At 37.3% G+C, this 22,121-nt stretch overlaps 1 protein-coding gene and 1 pseudogene across 1 annotated transcript; both read right to left on the bottom strand.

Moving 5' to 3' along the window:
• Nucleotides 1-10,778: 10,778 nt before the first annotated feature.
• On the bottom strand, nucleotides 10,779-15,278 carry LOC138085692 (olfactory receptor 7E178-like; annotated as a pseudogene).
• Nucleotides 15,279-20,782: 5,504 nt separating this feature from the next.
• LOC138085997 (olfactory receptor 7E178-like) lies at nucleotides 20,783-21,757 on the bottom strand. The gene has a single exon (XM_068980708.1). The coding sequence runs from the start codon at nucleotides 21,668-21,670 to the stop codon at nucleotides 20,783-20,785; it is 888 nt and encodes a 295-aa protein (XP_068836809.1). The 5' UTR covers nucleotides 21,671-21,757.
• Nucleotides 21,758-22,121: the final 364 nt, after the last annotated feature.

Here is a 22,121-nt window from a genome sequence, read left to right as displayed (position 1 = left end):
GATTTGAAATAGCTCAGCTGGAATTCCATCAATTCCACTAACTTTGTTGTAATGCTTCCTAAGGCTCACTTGACTTCACATTCCAGGATGTCTGGCTCTAGGTGATGACCACACCATCATGGTTATCCAGGTCATTAAGACCTTTTTAATACAATTCTTCTGTGTATTCTTGCCACCTCTTTTTCTTTTTTTAAAATTTTTATTTTTACTTTATTTTACTTTACAATACTGTATTGGTTTTGCCATACATCAACACAAATCCACCATGGGTGTACATGAGTTCTCAAACATGAATCCCCTCCCACCTCCCACCCCACACCATCCCTCTGGATCATCCCCGTGCACCAGCCCCAAGCATCCTGCATCCTGCATCAAACATAGACTGGCGATTCGTTTCTTGCATGATAGTATACATGTTTCAATGCCATTCTCCCAAATCATCCCACCCTCTCCCTCTCCCTCAGAGTCCAAAAGTCTGCTCTACACATCTGTGTCTGCTTTGATGTCTCACATACAGGGTCATCATTACCATCTTTCTAAATTCCATATATATGTGTTAGTATACGGTATTGGTGTTTTTCTTTCTGGCTTACTTCACTCTGTATAATTGGCTCCAGTTTCATCCATCTCATTAGAACTGATTCAAATGTATTCTTTTTAATGGCTGAGTAATACTGCATTGTGTATATGTACCACAGCTTTCTTATCCATTCATCTGCTGATGGACATCTAGGTTGTTTCCATGTCCTGGCTATTATAAACAGTGCTGTGATGAACATTGGGGTACATGTGTCTCTTTCTATTCTGGCTTCCTCAGTGTGTATGCCCAGCAGTGGGATTGCTGGGTCATAAGGCAGTTCTATTTGCAATTTTTTAAGGAATCTCCACACTGTTCTCCATAGTGGCTGTACTAGTTTGCATTCCCACCAACAGTGCAAGAGGGTTCCCTTTTCTCCACACCCTCTCCAGCATTTGTTGCTTGTAGACTTTTGGATCGCAGCCATTCTGACTGGTGTGAAGTGGTACCTCATTGTGGTCTTGATTTACATTTCTCTAATAATGAGTGATGTTGAGCATCTTTTCATGTGTTTGTTAGCCATCCGTATGTCTTCTTTGGAGAAATGTCTATTTAGTTCTTTGGCCCATTTTTTGATTGGGTCGTTTATTTTTCTGGAATTGAGCTGCATAAGTTGCTTGTATATTTTTGAGATTAGTTGTTTGTCAGTTGTTTCATTTGCTATTATTTTCTCCCATTCAGAAGGCTGTCTTTTCACCTTGCTTATAGTTTCCTTTGTTGTGCAGAAGCTTTTAATTTTAATTAGATCCCATTTGTTTATTTTTGCTTTTATTTCCAGAATTCTGGGAGGTGGATCATAGAGGATCCTGCTGTGATTTATGTTGGAGAGTGTTTTGCCTATGTTCTCCTCTAGGAGTTTTATAGTTTCTGGTCTTATGCCTAAAGACTCCACCAGAAAATTACTAGAGCTAATCAATGAATATAGTAAACTTGCAGGATATAAAATCAACACACAGAAATCCCTTGCATTCCTGTACACTAATAATGAGAAAGTAGAAAAAGAAATTAAGGAAACAATTCCATTCACCATTGCAATGAAAAGAATAAAATACTTAGGAATATATCTACCTAAAGAAACTAAAGACCTATATATAGAAAACTATAAAACACTGATGAAAGAAATAAAAGAGGACACTAATAGATGGAGAAATATCCCATGTTCATGGATTGGAAGAATCAATATAGTGAAAATGAGTATATTACCCAAAGCAATCTACAGATTCAATGCAATCCCTATCAAGCTAGCAGTGGTATTTTTCACAGAACTAGAACAAATAATTTCAAGATTTGTATGGAAATACAAAAAACATCGAATATCCAAAGCAATCTTGAGAAAGAAGAATGGAACTGGAGGAATAAACTTGCCTGACTTCAGGCTCTACTACAAAGCCACAGTCATCAAGACAGTATGGTACTGGCACAAAGACAGAAATATAGATCAGTGGAACAAAATAGAAAGCCCAGAGATAAATCCACACACATATGGACATCTTATCTTTGAGAAAGGAGGCAAGAATATACAATGGAGTAAAGACAATCTCTTTCACAAGTGGTGCTGGGAAAACTGGTCAACCACTTGTAAAAGAATGAAACTAGATCACTTTCTAACACCACACACAAAAATAAACTCTTTTTCTTTTTTTAAAAAAATATTTATTTATTTTTAATTGAAGGATAATTGCCTTACCAAATTTTATTGTTTTCTTTTAAGCTTTAACATGAATCAGCCCCTCCCCTTTGATCTTCCCTTTCATCTCCTTAGTGGCATCTCCCATGCCACTAAGTTGATATAGAGCCCCTGTTTGAGTTTCCTGAGCCATACAGCAAATTCCTGTTGGCTATCTATTTTACATATGGTAAGGTAAGTTTCCATGTTACTCACTCCATACATCTCACCCTCTCCTCTCCTATCCCCAGGTCCATAACTCTATTCTTTATGTCTTTTTCTTCATTTCTGCCCTCCAAATAAATTCTTCATTATCATTTTTCTATATTCTGTATATGTGCATTAGAATATGATATTTATCTTTCTCTTTCTGACTCACTTCACTCTGTATAATAGGTTCTAGGTTCATCCACCTCATTAGAACTGACTCAAATGCATTTCTTTTATGGCTGAGTAATATTCCATTTTGTATATGTACCACAACTTCTTTATCCATTCATCTGTCGATGGACATCTAGGTTGTTTCCATGTTGTAGTTATTGTAAACAGTGCTGCAATGAAAAATGGGATACATGTGTCCTTTTCAATTTTGGCTTCTTCAGGGTGTATGCCTAGGAGTGGGATGGGCTCAGAGGTTAAAGTGTCTGCTTGGAATGCGGGAGACCCAGGTTTGATCCCTGGGTCAGGAAGATTCCCCTGGAGAAGGAAATGGCAACCCATTCCAGTACTCTTGCCTGGAGAATCCCATGGAGGGAGGAGCCTGGTAGGCTACAGTCCATGAGGTCGCAAACAGTCGGACATGACTGACAGACTTCACTTCACTTGTGGTGCTTTTATTCCCATATTTTTAAAGGGATCTCAATATTATCTTCCATAATGGCTGTATCAATTTACATTCCCACCGACAGTGCAAGAGCATTCCCTTTTCTCCACACCCTCTCCAGCATTGTCTGTTTGTAGACTTTTTGATATGGCCCTTCTGAGTGGTGTGAGGTGATAGCTCATTGTAGTTTTGATTTTCCTTTCTCTAATAATGAGCAATGTTGAGCATCTTTTCATGCATTTGTTGGCCATCTGTATGTCTTCTTTCGAGAAATGTCTGTTTAGGTTTTTTTCCCACTCTTTGATTGGGTTGTTTGTTTTTCTGGTATTCAGTTGTATGAGCTACTTGTAAATTTTGGAATTTAATCCTTTGTCAGTTGTTTCATTTGCTGTTATTTTCTCCCATTCTGAGGGTTGTCTTTTCACCTTGCTTATAGTTTCTTCTGCTGTGCAAAAGCTTTTAAGTTTGATCAGGTCCACTTGTTTACTTTTATTTTTATTTCCATTATTCTAGGAGGTAGGTCATAGAGGATCTTGCTTTGCTTTGATTTATGTCATTGAGTGTTCTGCCTATGTTTTCCTTTAAGAGTTTTATAGTTTCTGATCTTACGTTTAGGTCTTTAACCCATTTGAGTTTATCTTTGTGTATGGTGTTAGGAAGTATTCTGATTTCATTCGTCTACATGCAGCTGTCCAATTTCCCCAGCACCATTTATTGAAGAGGCTGTCTTTGCCCCATTTTATATTCTTGCCTCCTTTGTCAAAAATAAGGTAACCATATGTGCATGGGTTTATTTCTAGACTTTCTGTCCTATTCCTTTGGCCTATATTTATGTTTTTGTGCCAGTACCATACTGTCTTGATGACTGTAGCTTTGTAGTATACAAAGTAATAATGAAGTCTGTAATCTGAATTCAGGAAGGTTGATTCCTCCAGCTCCATTCTTCTTTTTCAAGACTGCTTTGGCTATTTGTGTTTCCATATGAATTGTGAAATTTTTTGTTCTAGTTCTGAACAAATACCAGAACAATACAATGTTCTAGCTCTGAACAATACCAGAAAAATGCCATTGGTAGTTTGATAGGGATCACATTGAATCTGTAGATTCCATTTGGTAGTATAGTCATTTTCACAACATTGATTCTTCTTATGCAGGAACGTGGGATATCTCTCCATCTATTTATGTCATCTTTGATTTCTTTCATCAGTGTCTTATAATTTTCTGTGTACAGTTCTTTTGTCTCCTTAGGTAAGCTTATTCCTAGATATTTAATTCTTTTTGTTGCAACGGTGAAGAGGAATGATTCCTTAATTTCTCTTTCTGAGTTTTCATTGTTAGTATATAGCTATGCAAATGATTTCTGTGTATTGATTTTGTATCTTGCAACTTTGCTAAATTCGCTGATTAGGTCTAGTAATTTTCTGATAGTATCTTTAGGGTTTTCTATGTTCAGTATCATGTCATCTGCAAACAGTGACAGCTTTATTTCTTCTTTTCTGATCTGGATTCCTTTTTTTTTTTTTTTCTTCTTCTTCTTTTCTTCTCTGATTGCTGTAGCTAGGACTTCCAGAACTATGTTGAATAATAGTGGTGAAATTGGACACCCTTATCTTGCTTTCAGTTTTTCACCATTGAGAATAATGTTTGCTGTATGCTTGTCATATATGGCCTTACTATGTTGAGGCAGGTTCCTTCTATGCTGATTCTTTGAAGGGTTTTAATCATAAATGGGTGCTAAATTTTGTTAAAGCCTTTTTCTGTATCGAGGTTATCATATGGTTTTTATGTTTCAATTTGTTAATATGGTATATCACATTGATTGATTTGTGTATATTGAAGAATCCTTGCCCCCCTGAAATAAACCCAAGTTGATCATGTTGTATGAGCTTTTTAATGTGTTGTTGAATTCTGTTTGCTAAAATTTTGTTGAGGATTTTTGCATCTATGTTTGTCAGTGATATTAGCCTGTAGTTTTCTTTATTTTGTGTTGTCTTTGTCTGGTTTTGGTATCAGGCTGTGGTGGCCTCGTAAAATGAGTTTGGAAGTGTTCCTTCCTCTGCAATTTTTTGAAACAGTTTTAGAAGGATAGGCATTAGCTCTCCTTTGAATGTTTGACAGAATTCTCCTATGAAGCCATCTGGTCCTGGGCTTTTGTTTTTTGGGAGATTTTTGATCACAGCTTTCAATTTCTTTTTTTTTTTTTTTTTTTGTTTTATTTTATTTTTTTATTATTATTATTTTTTTTAGTGTTATTCTCCTTTTTTTTTTTTTATTAAATTTTAAAATCTTTAATTCTTACATGTGTTCCCAAACATGAAACCCCCTCCCACCTCCCTCCCCATAACATCTCTGTGGGTGATCCCCATGCACCAGCCCCAATCATGCTGTATCCTGCGTCAGACATAGACTGGCGATTCAATTCTTACATGATAGTATACATGATAGAATGCCATTCTCCCCAATCATCCCGCCCTCTCCCTCTCTCTCTGAGTCCAAAAGTCCGTTATACACAGCTGTGTCTTTTTTCCTGTCTTGCATACAGGGTCGTCATTGCCATCTTTCTAAATTCCATATATATGTGTTAGTATACTGTATTGGTGTTTTTCTTTCTGGCTTACTTCACTCTGTATAATCGGCTCCAGTTTCATCCATCTCATCAGAACTGATTCAAATGAATTCTTTTTAACGGCTGAGTAATACTCCATCGTGTATATGTACCAAAGCTTCCTTATCCATTCATCTGCTGATGGACATCTAGGTTGTTTCCATGTCCTGGCTATTATAAACAGTGCTGCGATGAACATTGGGGTACATGTGTCTCTTTCACTTCTGGTTTCCTCGGTGTGTATACCCAGCAGTGGGATTGCTGGGTCATAAGGTAGTTCTATTTGCAATTTTTTAAGGAATCTCCACACTGTTCTCCATAGTGGCTGTACTAGTTTGCATTCCCACCAACAGTGTAGTCAGGAACAAGACAAGGGTGTCCACTTTCACCGCTACTATTCAACATAGTTCTGGAAGTTTTGGCCACAGCAATCAGAGCAGAAAAAGAAATAAAAGGAATCCAAATTGGAAAAGAACAAGTAAAACTCTCACTGTTTGCAGATGACATGATCCTCTACATGGAAAACCCTAAAGACTCCACCAGAAAATTACTAGAGCTCATCAATGAATATAGTAAAGTTGCAGGATATAAAATCAACACACAGAAATCCCTTGCATTCCTATACACTAATAATGAGAAAGTAGAAAAAGAAATTAAGGAAACAATTCCATTCACCATTGCAACAAAAAGAATAAAATACTTAGGAATATATCTACCCAAAGAAACTAAAGACCTATATATAGAAAACTACAAAACACTGATGAAAGAAATCAAAGAGGACACTAATAGATGGAGAAATATACCATGTTCATGGATTGGAAGAATCAATATAGTGAAAATGAGTATACTACCCAAAGCAATTTACAAATTCAACGCAATCCCTATCAAGCTACCAGCCATATTTTTCACAGAACTAGAACAAATAATTGCAAGATTTGTATGGAAATACAAAAAACCTCGAATAGCCAAAGCAATCTTGAGAAAGAAGAATGGAACTGGAGGAATAAACTTGCCTGACTTCAGGCTCTACTACAAAGCCACAGTCATCAAAACAGTATGGTACTGGCACAAAGACAGACATATAGATCAATGGAACAAAATAGAAAGCCCAGAGATAAATCCACACACATATGGACACCTTATCTTTGACAAAGGAGGCAAGAATATACAATGGAGTAAAGACAATCTCTTTCACAAGTGGTGCTGGGAAAACTGGTCAACCACTTGTAAAAGAATGAAACTAGATCACTTTCTAACACCGCACACAAAAATAAACTCAAAATGGATTAAAGATCTAAATGTAAGACCAGAAACTATAAAACTCCTAGAGGAGAATATAGGCAAAACACTCTCCAACATAAATCACAGCAGGATCCTCTATGATCCACCTCCCAGAATTCTGGAAATAAAAGCAAAAATAAACAAATGGGATCTAATTAAAATTAAAAGCTTCTGCACAACAAAGGAAACTATAAGCAAGGTGAAAAGACAGCCTTCTGAATGGGAGAAAATAATAGCAAATGAAGCAACTGACAAACAACTAATCTCAAAAATATACAAGCAACTTATGCAGCTCAATTCCAGAAAAATAAACGACCCAATCAAAAAATGGGCCAAAGAACTAAATAGACATTTCTCCAAAGAAGACATACGGATGGCTAACAAACACATGAAAAGATGCTCAACATCACTCATTATCAGAGAAATGCAAATCAAAACCACAATGAGGTACCACTTCACACCAGTCAGAATGGCTGCGATCCAAAAATCTGCAAGCAACAAATGCTGGAGAGGGTGTGGAGAAAAGGGAACCCTCCTACACAGCTTTCAATTTCAATGCTTGTAATTGGGTTGTTCATAATTTCTATTTCTTCCTGGTGCAGTCTTGGAAGATTGAACTTTTCTAAGAATCTTTCCATTTCTTCCAGGTTATCATTTTATTGCCATACAGTTGTTCATAATAGTCTCTTACAATCCTTTGTATTTCTGCACTGTCTATTGTAACCTCCCCTTTTTCATTCTAAGTTTGTTGATTTGATTCTTCTCTCTTTTTTCCTTGATGAGTCTGGCTAAAAGATTTGTCAATTTTATCTTCTCAAAGAACCAGCAGTTTTATTAATCTTTACTATTGTTTCTTTCATTTATTTTTCATTTATTTCTGCTTGGATCTTTATGATTTCTTTCCTTCTGCTAATTTTTTTTGGTTATTCTTTTTCCAGTTGTTTTAGGTGTAAAGTTAGGTTGTATAGGTGATGTTTTTCTTGTTTCTTGAGGTAGGATTGTATTGCTATAAACTTCCCTCTCAGAATTGCTTTTGTTGCATCTATTGGTTTTGATTTGTTATGTTTTCACTGTCATTTGTTCCTAGAAACTTTTTAATTTTCCTTTTGGTTTCATCAGTAACCCATTGGTTATTTAGAAACATATTTTTTAATCTTCATGTGCTTGTGTTTTTTAGTTATTTTCTTATAATTGATATGTAGTCTCATAGCATTGTGGTCAGAAAAAATGCTTGGTATGATTTCAGTTTTCTTAATTGCCACCTCTTCTTAATCTCTTCTGCTTCTGTTAGTTCATTATGCTAACTGAAATAAGTCAAGCAGTGAAAGATGTGGAACATAGGATTTTGCTTCTCTGTGGAATGTAAAATATTAAACTCATACAAGCAGGATGTATTTTCTGACAATTTGGCGGTTGTGAACATTGCAGAAAATCATTTCATGAATACTGTAGAACACCTAGGATTACTATTCAAGTGTATACTTTCTATAATAATATTTATGGAGTTAAAATGCCCTATATTCATTTTCTATGAGAATTTAATATGATCTAATAAGAAACAATGTGATATAAGTTTAACAGAACATAAACAGTATATTAAACCCACAGAACCACATGCACATGCATGCGTGCACACACACACACACACACACACACACACACACACACACAAAGTAGCATTATTTTGGCCCCTTCCAAGATTCTTTCATTGTCACTTAGGTTAGCATTAATGGATATGCAGGTATAGTATTTTAGTGATTTTAATAACTTTTATTGGGCAATATCTCTTTGCCTAAATTAATAAGAAAACGTCTTTTGTCAAGTGTATTCTTTTCTTTAATATCAAATTTTCTTATCAATAGTTTGTTGGTGATTTTCCTAAGTGGTAAAATGAAAAATAAGCTAATGTAGTTCTGCACAGCATTCAGTCAGCCAAGATTACTACCATACAAAAAATGTGACACCTCAAAAAGTGATGGATACTTGTCTTGCACAACTCAATAGGAGCCTTATGATATAATTATTGTGATGGAGGACAATAAAGCAGGGTAATCAAGTGAAGTCCTAATCAGGCTGCTTCTAGTAAAAGGAAAAGTCCTCCCTTTGCTGATAATAGGTTCTTTGGAGTCTCAAAGATATGCAAAGCAAGGCAAACTTATTGTGAAGATTTGGGTGATTCAATGTACTACAAGCATCATGAGCCACATAGCAATTGGACTATGATACCACCTATTCTCCAGTTGCATACCCAAAGCTGATATACTCTTGATAACCATGTGTCTTTCCTGGGCACATTTTGCATCTTTCAATTGCAGGTACATAACAACAAACATACCCAGTGCTACAGTATCAGTTAAAATTCAGTAAGAAAAGAAAAACCATTAGTGTTTTTTCAAACATTTTTTATTGGAATAGAGTTGATTTACAACGTTGTGTTAGTTTCAGGTATACACCACAGTGAATCAGTTATACATATATCCATTCTTTTTTAGATTTTTTTCTATATACTTCATTACAGTGCATTGAGTAGAGTTTCACTTGTCATAGTTCTTAATAGCTATCTATTTGGATATAGTTGTGTTTATACGTCAGTTCATACCTTCCAATTTATCTCTCCCTACTGCTTACCCTCTGATAAGCATACATTTCTTTACTACATCTGTAAGTCTATTTCTGTTTTGTAGATAAGTTCATTTGTACCCTTTTATAGATCCCACATATAAGTGATATCATATGATATTTGTCCTTCTCTGACATACTTCACCCAGTATGACAATCTCTAGGTCTATCCAAATTGCTACAAATGGCATTATTTCATTATTTTTTATGGCTGAGTTGCAGTCAGCCAGGAATAATGCAATTAATCATTTTAGTGAAAAGCTTTAACACAGAGAGTCATTTAAATAGTTATTGAAGGGCTGAAAATTAAAAAAAAAAAAAAACCAAAGAAGTAATATAGCAATCATAAATGAAGGAAGAAGCTACTCCACCAAGGGCTTGGGGGGGGGGGTGTGTGTGTAAAGGAATCAGCTGAGCTTTTAAGGCATAGAGACATTTTTAGACCACTGTTGAAAGTATGTAAGATGAACACAAGATACAACGTAGAGCAGTGATTCCGAGAAACCCAACCTAGAGCAAAGCCCATGCATATGATGTATAGAAGCTGTGAGAAGAAAATTATCACAAAAATGGGGAAAGAGAATTGTTTGTTACTATAGCAGGGTCTTCTGTCTTCTCCCTTTGACCAGTGACTCTTCCATATCTTCAGCATTTGTGCATGAGCAGTTAGGACCCAAAGAATAAAGGTCGCTTTTGGAGGAAAAACCAGACTTACATCAGTAGTTCTCAATCTTGGCCAAACACTAGAACCATCTGAGTGCTTTCAAGAATGCTCATACTCAGGCTACACCCAAGTCGAGTTAAACCAGAGTGTCTAGTGGTGAGACCCGGGGTCAGTAGTTTTAAATTTCCTAGATGTTTTTGATAAAAGCCAAGGTTGAGAAACAGTGATGTGCATCCTCAAATATAACTGCATGCAGAGATTTGAAAAATAGAAATAGAATTTACTATAGAAAAGACATAAGAGTTGTGGAAAACTTGTAAATTTTCAACACATCTAAAGGGAATTAATCATTCTTTGAAGCTGCTTCACCACCAAAGAAACATCACAGAATCTCTGTAGATATAATGAGATTTAGGCAAAGAGTGATTATGATACACAAAGGATCCTGAAACTCCCTACTGTCATGTTAAACCGTAAAAGAGAAGCAATATTCAGGTGTAACACAAAGAAAGGAATGTAGGTCATAAGAGTTGCAAAATGACGTCATGAGAGAGGTAAAATTTTCAGATCTCCAGGTTTAGTTTTGCTACATTTTCTATGGGTGGCCAGATCGTAAGATGAGAAGGTTTTGCTGAGGAACCTGCACACGGCCCTTTTGATGTCTCTGTTCCTTATACTGTAGATGAAGGGATTCAGCATGGGGGTGACCATAGTTTATACCACTGAGGCCACTGCATCCTTCCTGAGAGATTGTTAAATAGCTGAGCTGAGGTACTCACCAAGGCCTGTTCCTAAAAAATAAGCAAACAACTATCAGGTGAGAACCACAGGTGGAGAAGGCTTTATATATCCCACCTGATGAGGGAACCCTCAGAAAAGAGACAAGAATTTTATAGTAAGAAAAAAAGATTCCTGATGTAGGGAGAAAAACAGAGATGGCACCAATAATACACCTGACTATATACTCTTTGTGTGTCAGAGCAGGGAAGGTTGAGAAGCAGAGAGGGGTCACAGAAGAAACTAGAAATTTCTACATCATTGAAGCAGATAAGTTGTAACACAATCAGATTGTGAACCTGAGAATCCAAAAGGCTAACCAAAACAGACACCAAAACTAAGGAGCAACAGAGGCATGGGTTCATGACAACCATGTAGTGCAGTGGGTGACAGGTGGCCACAAACCTGTCATAGGCCATCACAGTAAGAAGAGTACTATCCATGTACCCCAAAACATAAAAGTAGAGATCTGTTATCAGGCAGCCCACATAGAAGGTGACACTGCTATTAGTTTGGATGTTCACTGTCATCTTAGGGATGGTGTTGGAGATGAAAGCAATATCAGCCAAGGACAGGTTGGAGAGGAAGAAGTACATGGGGGTGTGGAGGTGTGTAGGTGAGGGTCAGAGGTGACGGCCAGGATGATGAGCAGGTTCCCCAGCAAGGTGAACAGGTACATGGACAGGAAGAGTCCGAAGAGGAAAGGCTGAAGTTCTGGATCATCTGAGAGGCCCAGAAGGAAGAATTTTGAGACAGTGGTTAGATTTCCAGTTCTATATAGCTTGGATATCTTTGGGAAACAAAAAGAGGAGTGGAAAAATAGGAAATATATAAACTGTCATGTAGCACTATGTCTATATTTTGGATTCAACCAACTCATTTCTAAGATTATACACCACTGTTCCTTCAGCAATATTTCTCACTGTGACAAATTCTATTTGCTTAGAATTTTTCGTCCTTGATTTCTGTGTTATACAGATCTGTCTATAAACAGATTATAAAACTTCATGAAAAGGGAAAGGAAACAAGAACATTAGAGTTAATACATCTATGATCTTAGTTAAATATAGCCTACTTCTTTAGAAATAACATATAATGAGAGATTCCCTTCCCCTTCCAAGAAAATATATAATAATTAAAATATAAAGAGATTAAGTCATTTCTTTCAAATACAATTTTAGATATTTCCTTCATTTAGAATATTTACAAATATCTATGAAATACAGGACTATGTCATCTGGATTCTAAATTAAAAATGAATATTCATAATCAGAACACAGTTTATTTGATATTCAGAGTTTTATCATCTTTGGTTTTCTGTCTTCCCTCCTTCATGAAATAGGGATTACTCAAATATTAGAGGTTATCTTCCAGAAGTCATTTAGTATATACATCATACCTTTGGAGGAGGTCAAATTTCAATCAATATTGTTTAATTAGTTGCACATGATCTAATGCATTGGTGACTACAAAGATGGTATTCCTGTGCACAGCATTGTCAAGGATTACATGATAATGAAATTTAAGAAACCCCCTTGAAATTTTTTATCTTATACCAGGTTATTTGTTTCAATACCATCTCAATTAAATGTCTGATGTGTGAGACCACTTTACATTTTTTGGACTCTGTTCTGTACTGGCAGAAAAATACTGCTTCTTTTTTTTTTCAGTTTATTGAAATGATTGACGAAACTGCATATATTTGGGTTGTGTCACTTGAAAGTCTTTAAAAGATGTACAAAATGATGATTTAATACACATACACATGGAGAATAATTACCACAGTCAAGTTAAATAATATATCTGGAAGCTCAAATATTTTCTATTTGTGTGTGTGTGTGAAGTAACAGTTAGGCAAATCTCTCTTGGCATATTTCATGAACACAGCCAGAATTATTAGCTATAGTAACCAGGCTATTTATTAGATCCCCAGAATTTATTCATTTTATAACTGAAAGCTTATACCGTTTTACTAACATTTCCCACTTTCCTCACCACCAGTCCTCACAGCTACAGTTCTAATCTATGGTCCTAAGAGTTTAATTTTCTTAACTTCTACACCTAAGTGAGATCATAGTGGATTTGACTGTGTCTGGTATACATATTTTAATAAGCATAATATTCTCCAGATCCATCCATGTTGTCACAAATGGCAGGATTTCCTTCTTTGTATGGCTGAGTAATAGTCTATTGTCTTTATATACACACCATATTTTTCTACCTGCTCATCTGTCAACAGACACGTTTTCATTCTTTCACTATTTCAAATAATAAGATAATGACAGGGGAATGTAGATATCTCTTCGAGGTTCTGACTTCATTTCTTTGGCATCTACCATGATGTGGGGTGCTGGATCCTAAGGTAGTTCTACTTCAGTTTGCTCCTTTTTTTTAATTTTTAAAGGAACCTCCTTTCTGTTTTCTGTAAGAGCTGTGCAAATATTTATTCCCACCAACCAGTTACAAGGGTTTTCTTATCTCCACATCCTTACCAACATTTTTTTTAAAATAGTAGCTATCCTAACAGATGTGAGGCAATATTTAATGTAGATTTTGACCAACTTTTCCTGATATTAGCAATGTTGAACACATTTTCATATACCTGGTAGTCTTGTTTTCCTGATCATAAACTCTTATTTACATTGAAAAGCTTAGCATAAGAAAAATTCCTACAGCCAGGTGAGAATGCAGACCTCTGTGTGTGTGCATGCCTGCTAAGTTGCTTCAGTCATGTCTGACTCTTTGCAACCCTATGGACTGTATCCCACCAGGCTCCTCTGTCCATGTGATTCTCCAGGCAAGAAGACTGGAGTGGGTTGCTATACCCTCCTCCAGGGATCTTCCTGACCCAGGGATTGAACCCGAGTCTCTCATGTCTCCTGCACTGGCAGGTGGGTTCTTTACCACTTAGCCACCTGGGAAGCCCCCTCTAAGTCTAGTTAACAGAATTTCATATCAATGCTTCCTAATAAAGGAATTGCAATCTTATATTTCTGTGTCTATTTGATGATTTTAATGTGCTTATTTTAAAATACACAACTACCCTAGCTTCATCTAGAACAAATTTCAGTATCTCTACATGTGTGCTTTTGGGTCACCCTAATGTGAAGCTGGACTTGATAAACACTGCCTTAAAATATTGCCCAACTTAGATAAAGCTCCATGAATATTACCTATTATTATTATTCTCATCAATACCCACTACTTATTTTTAAAATATAAACATTAATTAATATATGCTTCAATCTCATACTTGGTAAAGATTTGAAATATTAATGATACAGTTTAACTTTTCTTGGAATTTCAGCTCCATCTCATTCCTCTGCATACACATCCCCAAAAGGAACCAGTGTTATGAAGTTGATGAGTATTATTTCCTTGTCAGTGTTTCCATAATGTCAATTTCATTTATGTATCCATAACCAGCTTCTTAAAATCTTCCTTAAACAGAATACTACCCTTATTGCCTCTAAGATGCTTTTGTTTACCACAACTTTGAGGTTAAGTCTCCTTGTGAAATACATAAAACTACTTCAAACATTTACCTGATGCATATTATCATGTAAGGATATATAATATTTCCTTTATTGCATAAATTTATGTTTATATGTATTGATTTACATTTAACAAATTTAAAATAATGTTTTGCATTCATTTAAAATGCAATTTTAATTTATATTGTATATATCATATTTGTCATATTACTTATATTAGTTTATTCTCAAATAACATGGAGAGGGTATGGTAATCCACTTCAGTATTCTTGCCTGGAGAATCCCATGTACAGAGGAGCCTGGCATGTTATAGTCCATGGAGTTGAAAAGAGACATGCCTGAAATGACTTAACACATACACACATTCTCAAATAATCCTACAAAAATTCTTGTATCTTTCTTTGTATTGTATGATGAGAACTTGTATATATTATGTGAGTGGAGATTAGTTATTCAATTTCTAACAATTGGTGTATAATCAGGTTTATTAATGTTAACTTTCTGTATTTGTTGCAATATAAAAATCATTTTCTATGAACTAAGTACCTGGTGATAATTACTTAATATGTGCACATAGCATTTTCCTCTTTTATACATAATATTTTCAACCTTAGATTTCAACGCTGGACTGCAAAACATGACTATTCATAGAAAACTCAATAATCTACTATGTTGGTGTCAATATAGTTCATGTAAATTACTGCCTCATTCCCATAATTCACAGGTAGACTCACTAAACCAAAAGAGAATCAATCAGTTCTCCTACCTTCATTGCACATCCTGGACCAATAAAGCAGGTTAGAAAAGAAACACTTATGAGCTACAGTGGAGGGGACTGACAATAGGTGCATTTGTCATGGTTTTAGTCCTGGATCTTCCCTAAAACCTAGATCAAGGTTTTAATCCTGGATCTTTCAGGATTAAAGTATGTGGAGTGTGCTTCCACCTCTCTGTGCTTCTGTTCCTTCCTGGAAAAAAAGAGTCTAACATCCACCTCTGTAATATATGTCACAGCCAAGACACATTTGGAACTTATACATATTTGGTCATTTAATAAAGAATTTAAAGCATTATTAAGATAATGTGTTTAGTAATGAAATGCAATGCCAGATTTAATGATGTTTTCTGGTTTATATGGCAAAGAGATCAAAGCCTTTCCTGTATCAGAGCATCACAGCATGGAATGAAATGAAACATAAAATGTGTCTCAGTTCATGCAATCAGATGTACCCTGTCTTTCTTTTCTGACTCTTTTTTTCTCCATATTTATGAAAATTTCTGCAATGGTTTTTCAATCATTGAATCCTGCAGATGCTATTAAATGGAAGATAATAGGTCTCATTGAAAGTCCATGACCTAGACACAAACAAGCACTATTTTATCTTGTCTCTGGTCCTATGGGACATTCTGAAAAGGAAACATAGCAGGACCCTGTGGTCCTTCCCTCCATATCTTCTGCCTGCCTTTTCTTTGTGGAAAAACTTTAGTCAAAGAATGAGTGTAATCAGAGAAACAAGAACATGCAAAAACAAGGAAAACAGTCAAAGGAGACCAAATCATAATAATGTTCATTAAGCATAGTCAAGGACCTTTAGTTCCTCCTCAAGGGCTATAGATGATATTCTGAGCCTTATTCTGTGAACTGTCTTACTGAAACCCTCACCAGGTGGAGAAGTTAACTACATGGATCAGACTGTAGCAGTGACATAGCTGCCACAATTCCAAGAATTGGCCTGAAAGAAATGAAAACAAACTGACTCTGAAACTGAAAATTAACTGTACCTAAAACAACTATGATGATGCTGTTCAGACCATCAGTGACCAATCTGAAGATGACTGTCAGAGCTGACTGTACTGTTTCTGCATGTAGCCCCCTCCCTCAGCCTATAAAACTCTTCCCCACTGACTCTCAGTGAGGGGGAGCCAGCCTTTGGTTAGATGTCACCACCCACCAGTTGCCCACAACTGAAGTAAAGCAAATTTTCCTTTCCACCAACCGGGCCTGTTTATTAGCTTTTGAGCAGTGAGCAGCCAGATCCTACCTTTCAGGAACAAGTCTACAGTGTGGAAGAATTGCTTAACTTTTTTTTTCCTATCAAAAATGGAAGAAATTGTTCAATATTTAATTTTTTTAAAAAAAGTTCTTGGTGCCTTCTCTGTAACAACAAAGTATAGGGTCTGGGGATTCAGAAATAAATGAGCCTCAGTCATTTCACATAGTTGTTGCATAGAAGGCACCCATTATTTGTTTAGTCTTACATCAGTGGTGTTGTATCAATAAGGAATCAACCCATTTGACAATCCTACATCTCAGAGATGTTATGAAATTGCCCTGTAATATGCTAAGAATAAGGGGAGCACACAGGATTCAAAAACAAGTTGTCAGTCTCTGAGTCCCACGTACTAATTTTGTTGTTTCCAGACTTTCTGAAAGGTTTAAGCAAAGATGAAAAAGTGAAAAGGTTAGTCTCTCAGTCATGTCCAACTGTAGCCTCTGTCCATGGAATTCTCCAGGCAAGAAAACAGGAGTGAGTTGCCATTTCCTTCTCTAGGGGATCTTCCCAACCCAGGGATTGAACCCAAGGTTCATCCATTGAAGGCAGATTCTTTACAGTCTGAGTCACCAGGGAAGACAAAGGTACCAAGGTCTAATCAGAGATATATCTGAGGTATATTTATTAATGTTTCTATTTTCCTGAGTGAAGATGAACAACAAGACTCTGACTTTATATTTCCTTTTGTGATTGAGTAGGTGGATTATAAATGTGGATGAGGAAGTGAACAGTTAAAATCCAGGAGCAGGATAAGCAGATAAATCTTCCTTGAAGTGTCTGGGTTCCTTCTCTCGATGAGTTTGCCAGTGATCTCACCCACTCCTCCTTCCTGTGAGCAATGCAGCAAGTACAGCCTTTGTGTCCTCTGGAAAACTCCAAAGGGAAGGGTGTGGTAAGTAGGAAGTCTCTTCCAGGACTGCTCAGTCATGTCACTCTGGGTTTGCAGGGGGCACTGTCTAGGTGCCCTTTGTCTGAAGGAAATCTGCCCAGATTCACTGGCTTCAAATCTGGCTTCAACCCTTTCTAACTCATGACCTCGTACAAGTTACAGAAAATGCTGCAAGCCTTTCCTTTTCTTAAACTGCTAATGAGGGCTTCTCTGATGGTTCAGTGGTTAAGAATCCACCTGCCAATGCAGGGGACATGAGTTTGATTCCTGTTCCAGGATCCCACATGCCCCAGGGCAAGTAAGCCCATCTACCACAACTACAGACTCCATGCTCCTCAAGCCCATGCTCCACAAGAGAAGCCACAGCAATGAGAAGCCTGAGCACTGCAACTAGAGAGTAGCCCCCTCTTTCTGCAACTAGAGAAAGTCTGCGTGAAGCAGTGAAGACCCAGTGTAGCTAAAAAAAGTATTAATAATGTGACTGTACTTATAATTTAGAGGGGTTATGCAGATGAAATAAAAAACTGTACATAAAACGCAGACCTCAGTGCCTGCCACTGGGGATGACCTCAGCAACAGTACATGATACTATGGTTAATGTTATCTTCCTTATCATCCTCATCACTGCTTTCAGGATCATTAGAACTGCTTACGTGAAGTTTACAGAGACCCATGTGCTGCTATAGTTGGAGAAATGCCAGCCAGAATCAGAACCAATGAGGATAGAAGTAGACCTCTGAATGAGAGTTCTCACAACCTAATCAGAACCAAGAACTTAACCTTCATAGGGCTCTGATCCCAAATCTTGTATATTGGTGCCCTCTCATCTTTCCATCTCTATTGTCATGTTTGTTCCTCCTGAACAGAAAATATTGCTCCCAGTGGTCCCTCCTTCAATCACTGTCTCCCCCTCAACACTTACTGGGCGGGGCTGCATCTCTGCTGGCGCATGACCAAGGAGCATAGACTCATGACCCCTCTCCTGCCTGGTGTGTGGTGAAGTCTCAGGGTCCCTTCTCAGGATGGGCAGGAAGACAGACTCAGGTGGGGAACATTCAATGCAGATGCTTCCAAATGGAGGAGACATAGGTATATATCCACATGCTTAGAATTGGCAAACTAATGTGTAGATGGCAGCAGCCAATTATTTACAATGATATGACCTAGGGCTTAATGCACAAAGGGTATAATTAGCCAATTGGTCCATGTTGTCCCAATCTCTGGAGACTTTTTAATATTAATGGAAAAGGAAAAAAAAGGAAAAGTGATATCCTTAGGAGGGTCTGGGACCCTCTCTCCTCAGGTGGACATCCACTTTTACTTCTTCCAATTTGCAGGATTTTAACATAAAATTCAGGCTTTTGTTTCTTTAACCACTTTAAGATGAAATTTTGTTATCTGTAAATCCATTGTATTTCATGTGAAGTCTATGCAGCATTAGGTCTACACCAAGGTTGTAATACCTTTTCCATTTTCTCAGTTATTATTTATCTCTAAGTATAACTTGGGACTTCCTTTGTAGCTCAGTCGTTAAAAAATCTGCCTACAATGCAGGAGACCGGGGTTTGATTCCTGGGTCAGAAAGATTCCGTGGAGAAGGAAATGGCAACCCACTCCAGTATTCTTGCCTGGGAAATCCCATGGACAGAGGAGCCTGGCAGGCTACAGTCCATGGGGTCGCAAAGATTTGGACATTACTTAGCAACTAAGCCACCATGAAGGATAACTTATTTTCTTTTCCTTAGTCTTTGCTTTGGTTGGCATTTTATAGGATGGAGATTTACATGTTTTTATTATTTGCTTATCAGAATATGTCATCAGCTCTAAGTTTTTGCTCTAATTGTATACATTGGCATATTAGAAAACTATTAATTTTTACACATTTGTTGGTAACTGGTACTTAATTAAATGCCTTCCTGGGTGGCACAGTGGCAAAGAGTTCTCTTGGCAATGCAGGAGACACAGGAGACATGGATTTGAACTCTGGGTTGGGAAGATCCCATGGAGAAGGAAATGGCAACTCACTCCAGGATTCTTGCCTAGAAAATCCCAAGGACTGAGGAGCCTGTGTGAAAAGTGGAAGTTGCTCAGTCATGTCCAACTCTTTGTGACTCCAAGGAATTCTCCAGGCCAGAATACTGGAGTGGGTAGCCTTTCCCTTCTCCATGGGATCTTTCCAACCCAGAGATCAAATCCAGGTCTCCCACATTGCAGGCAGATTCTTTACCAGCTGAACCACAAGGGAAGCCCAAGAATACTGGAATGGGTAGCCTATCCTCTCTCTAGTCCATGGGCTAACAAAGAGTTAGATACAACTGAGCAATGGGCATACATGAATGAATGTAAGGACACAAAATGGTAAACAGAGCAGTGATTTTAAGAGCCCCAGCCCAAAGCAAGTGCAGATGTGTGAGTTTGGAGCAGAGACAGTAGATTCATAACCAGCACTTACACCAGACTGTATGGTGTGAGAGAGACTATATGTGAAGAATCATTATTAGAAAGGGGAAAATTGCCTGTTGTCATGGTAAGCTCTTCATATCTTCCCACCTTGAGTTCTGATCATTGTCCAAGAGCTGTTAGGATTCAAGGTATACAAGTCATCTTGGAATCAAAGATATGACTGAGATCAGAAGTTCTAAACCTTGTCCACGCTGGATCTCTTTAAGTGCTTTTAAAAATCCTCAGGACACACTCAAGTATAAGTCTCTGGTTGTGAGACCTAGTTGTCAGTGTTTTTTTTTTTTTTTAATTTATTTTATTTTTAAATCTCAGTTTTATTTATTTATTTATTTTACTTTACAATATTGTATTGGTTTTGCCATGCATTGACATGAATCCGCCATGGGTGTACATGTGTTCCCGATCCTGAATCCCCCTCCCATTACCCTCCCCATCCCATTCCTTGGGGCTGGTGTCAGGGTTTTTAAACTTCCTGATGATTTCAATAATAATCAAGGTTGATGTCACATATAGCCTGTGTAAATACACTTCAAACTTGAGAAAATTTTATGGAAAATAGTCAAAGCTGTGAAAAAAGATGTGAAATTTTAATATATAGAAAGAGTTATTCATCTTTTCAGGATCCTTGGACCACAGATCATAAACAATAGAATCACAATAGTGAAAATACTCAATCATGCCATGATTAAGATGGACAAAGGATCCTAGAAGTTTCCCCCAGTCCCATTAAAACAATACCAAAAGAAGAAACACTCAGTTGTTAAGCAAGGAGAGGCATCAAGGCCAGAGAGCTACAAAAATGATGAGATGAGAGAGGTAGGATTTCAGGTCAACATGCTTAGTTTTACTGCATTGGCACAGGGACTGAAGTTAGATTATTTTTCTGAGAAACCTCCACATTGCCCTTTTGATGTCTTGGTTCCTCAGGCTGTAGATGAAGGGATTCAGCATGGGGGTGACCACAGTGTACACCACAGAGGCCACTGCATCCTTCCTGGGAGATTGTGAGATGGCTGAACTGAGGCACACACCAAGACCTGTTCCATAAAATAAGCAAACAACTGCCAGGTGAGAGCCACAGGTAGAGAAGGCTTTGTATTTTCTACCTGATGGGTGAACTCTCAGAATGGAGGAAAGAATTTTACAGTAAGAGAAAAAGATTCCAGAGAAAGGAATAAAACCAAAAATGGCACCAACAAAATACATGACTATATTATTTGTGAGCATGCCAGAACAGGTAAAGTTGAGCAGTTGAGAAGGGTCACAGAAGAAATTAGATATTTTCACATCCTTGAAGCACGTAAGTTGTAACACAATCAAATTCTGCACTTGGGAGTTCAAAAGGCTAACAAAAAAAGACCCTGAAATTAATTTGCAACAGGTGCATGGGTTCATGATGACCTGGTAGTGCAGTGGGTGATAGATGGCCACAAACCTGTCATAGGCCATCACAGACAGAAGCATACAATCCATCCCTCCAAAGAGGATAAAAATGGACATCTGTGTCAGGCAGCCTGCATAGGAGATGACTCTGCTGTGAGACTGGATGTTCACAATCATCTTGGGGACCGTGGTGGAGATGAAACCTATGTCCGCCAAGGATAGGTTGGAGAGGAAGAAGTACATGGGGGTGTGAAGGTGGGGGTCAGAGGAGACTGCCAAAATGATGAGCAGGTTTCCCAGCACGGTGACCAGGTACATGGATAGGAATAGTCCAAAGAGGAAAGGCTGAAGTTCTGGATCATCTGAAAGACCCATGAGGAAGAATTCTGATACATTTCTTAGGTTTTGTGGTTCTATGTAGATTGCACACCTTTTAAAAAAGAAAAGAATTAGTGGAAAAAACAAAATAATTATATGGTCATGCAGTACTGTGTCCATGTTTTGGATTCTAGAAATTCATTTCTAAGATCATTCACCCCAGGGCCTTCAGCAATATATCTCAGTGTGACAAATTCTGTCTGCTCAGAACTATTTCTTCATTGCTTTCTCCTTCTCCACCTCTCTCTATACACAATTATTTTGTAGGTCCTGGACTGAAGGGTAAAAGAAGTGCAAGAATAATGGATACTAAATCCATGATCTCAGAAAAAAATAGTCTTCTCTTGAGAAAAAAAACTAGAATGATAATGGCCCCCTCTAAGAAAAAGTAGTATATGTATAATTATGGCTGATTCCCATTGTTGTATGGCAGAAACCAATACAACAC

The sequence above is a fragment of the Capricornis sumatraensis genome, chromosome 9 (genome assembly GCF_032405125.1).
Source record: "Capricornis sumatraensis isolate serow.1 chromosome 9, serow.2, whole genome shotgun sequence".
NCBI lineage: Eukaryota > Metazoa > Chordata > Mammalia > Artiodactyla > Bovidae > Capricornis > Capricornis sumatraensis.
This window is presented reverse-complemented; position numbering and strand designations above follow the sequence as displayed.

Bases quoted from the DNA above. Each gene is read 5' to 3' on its own strand.
- LOC138085997 (XM_068980708.1), bottom strand. From the start codon at position 21,670: ATGGGTCTTTCAGATGATCCAGAACTTCAGCCTTTCCTCTTTGGACTA.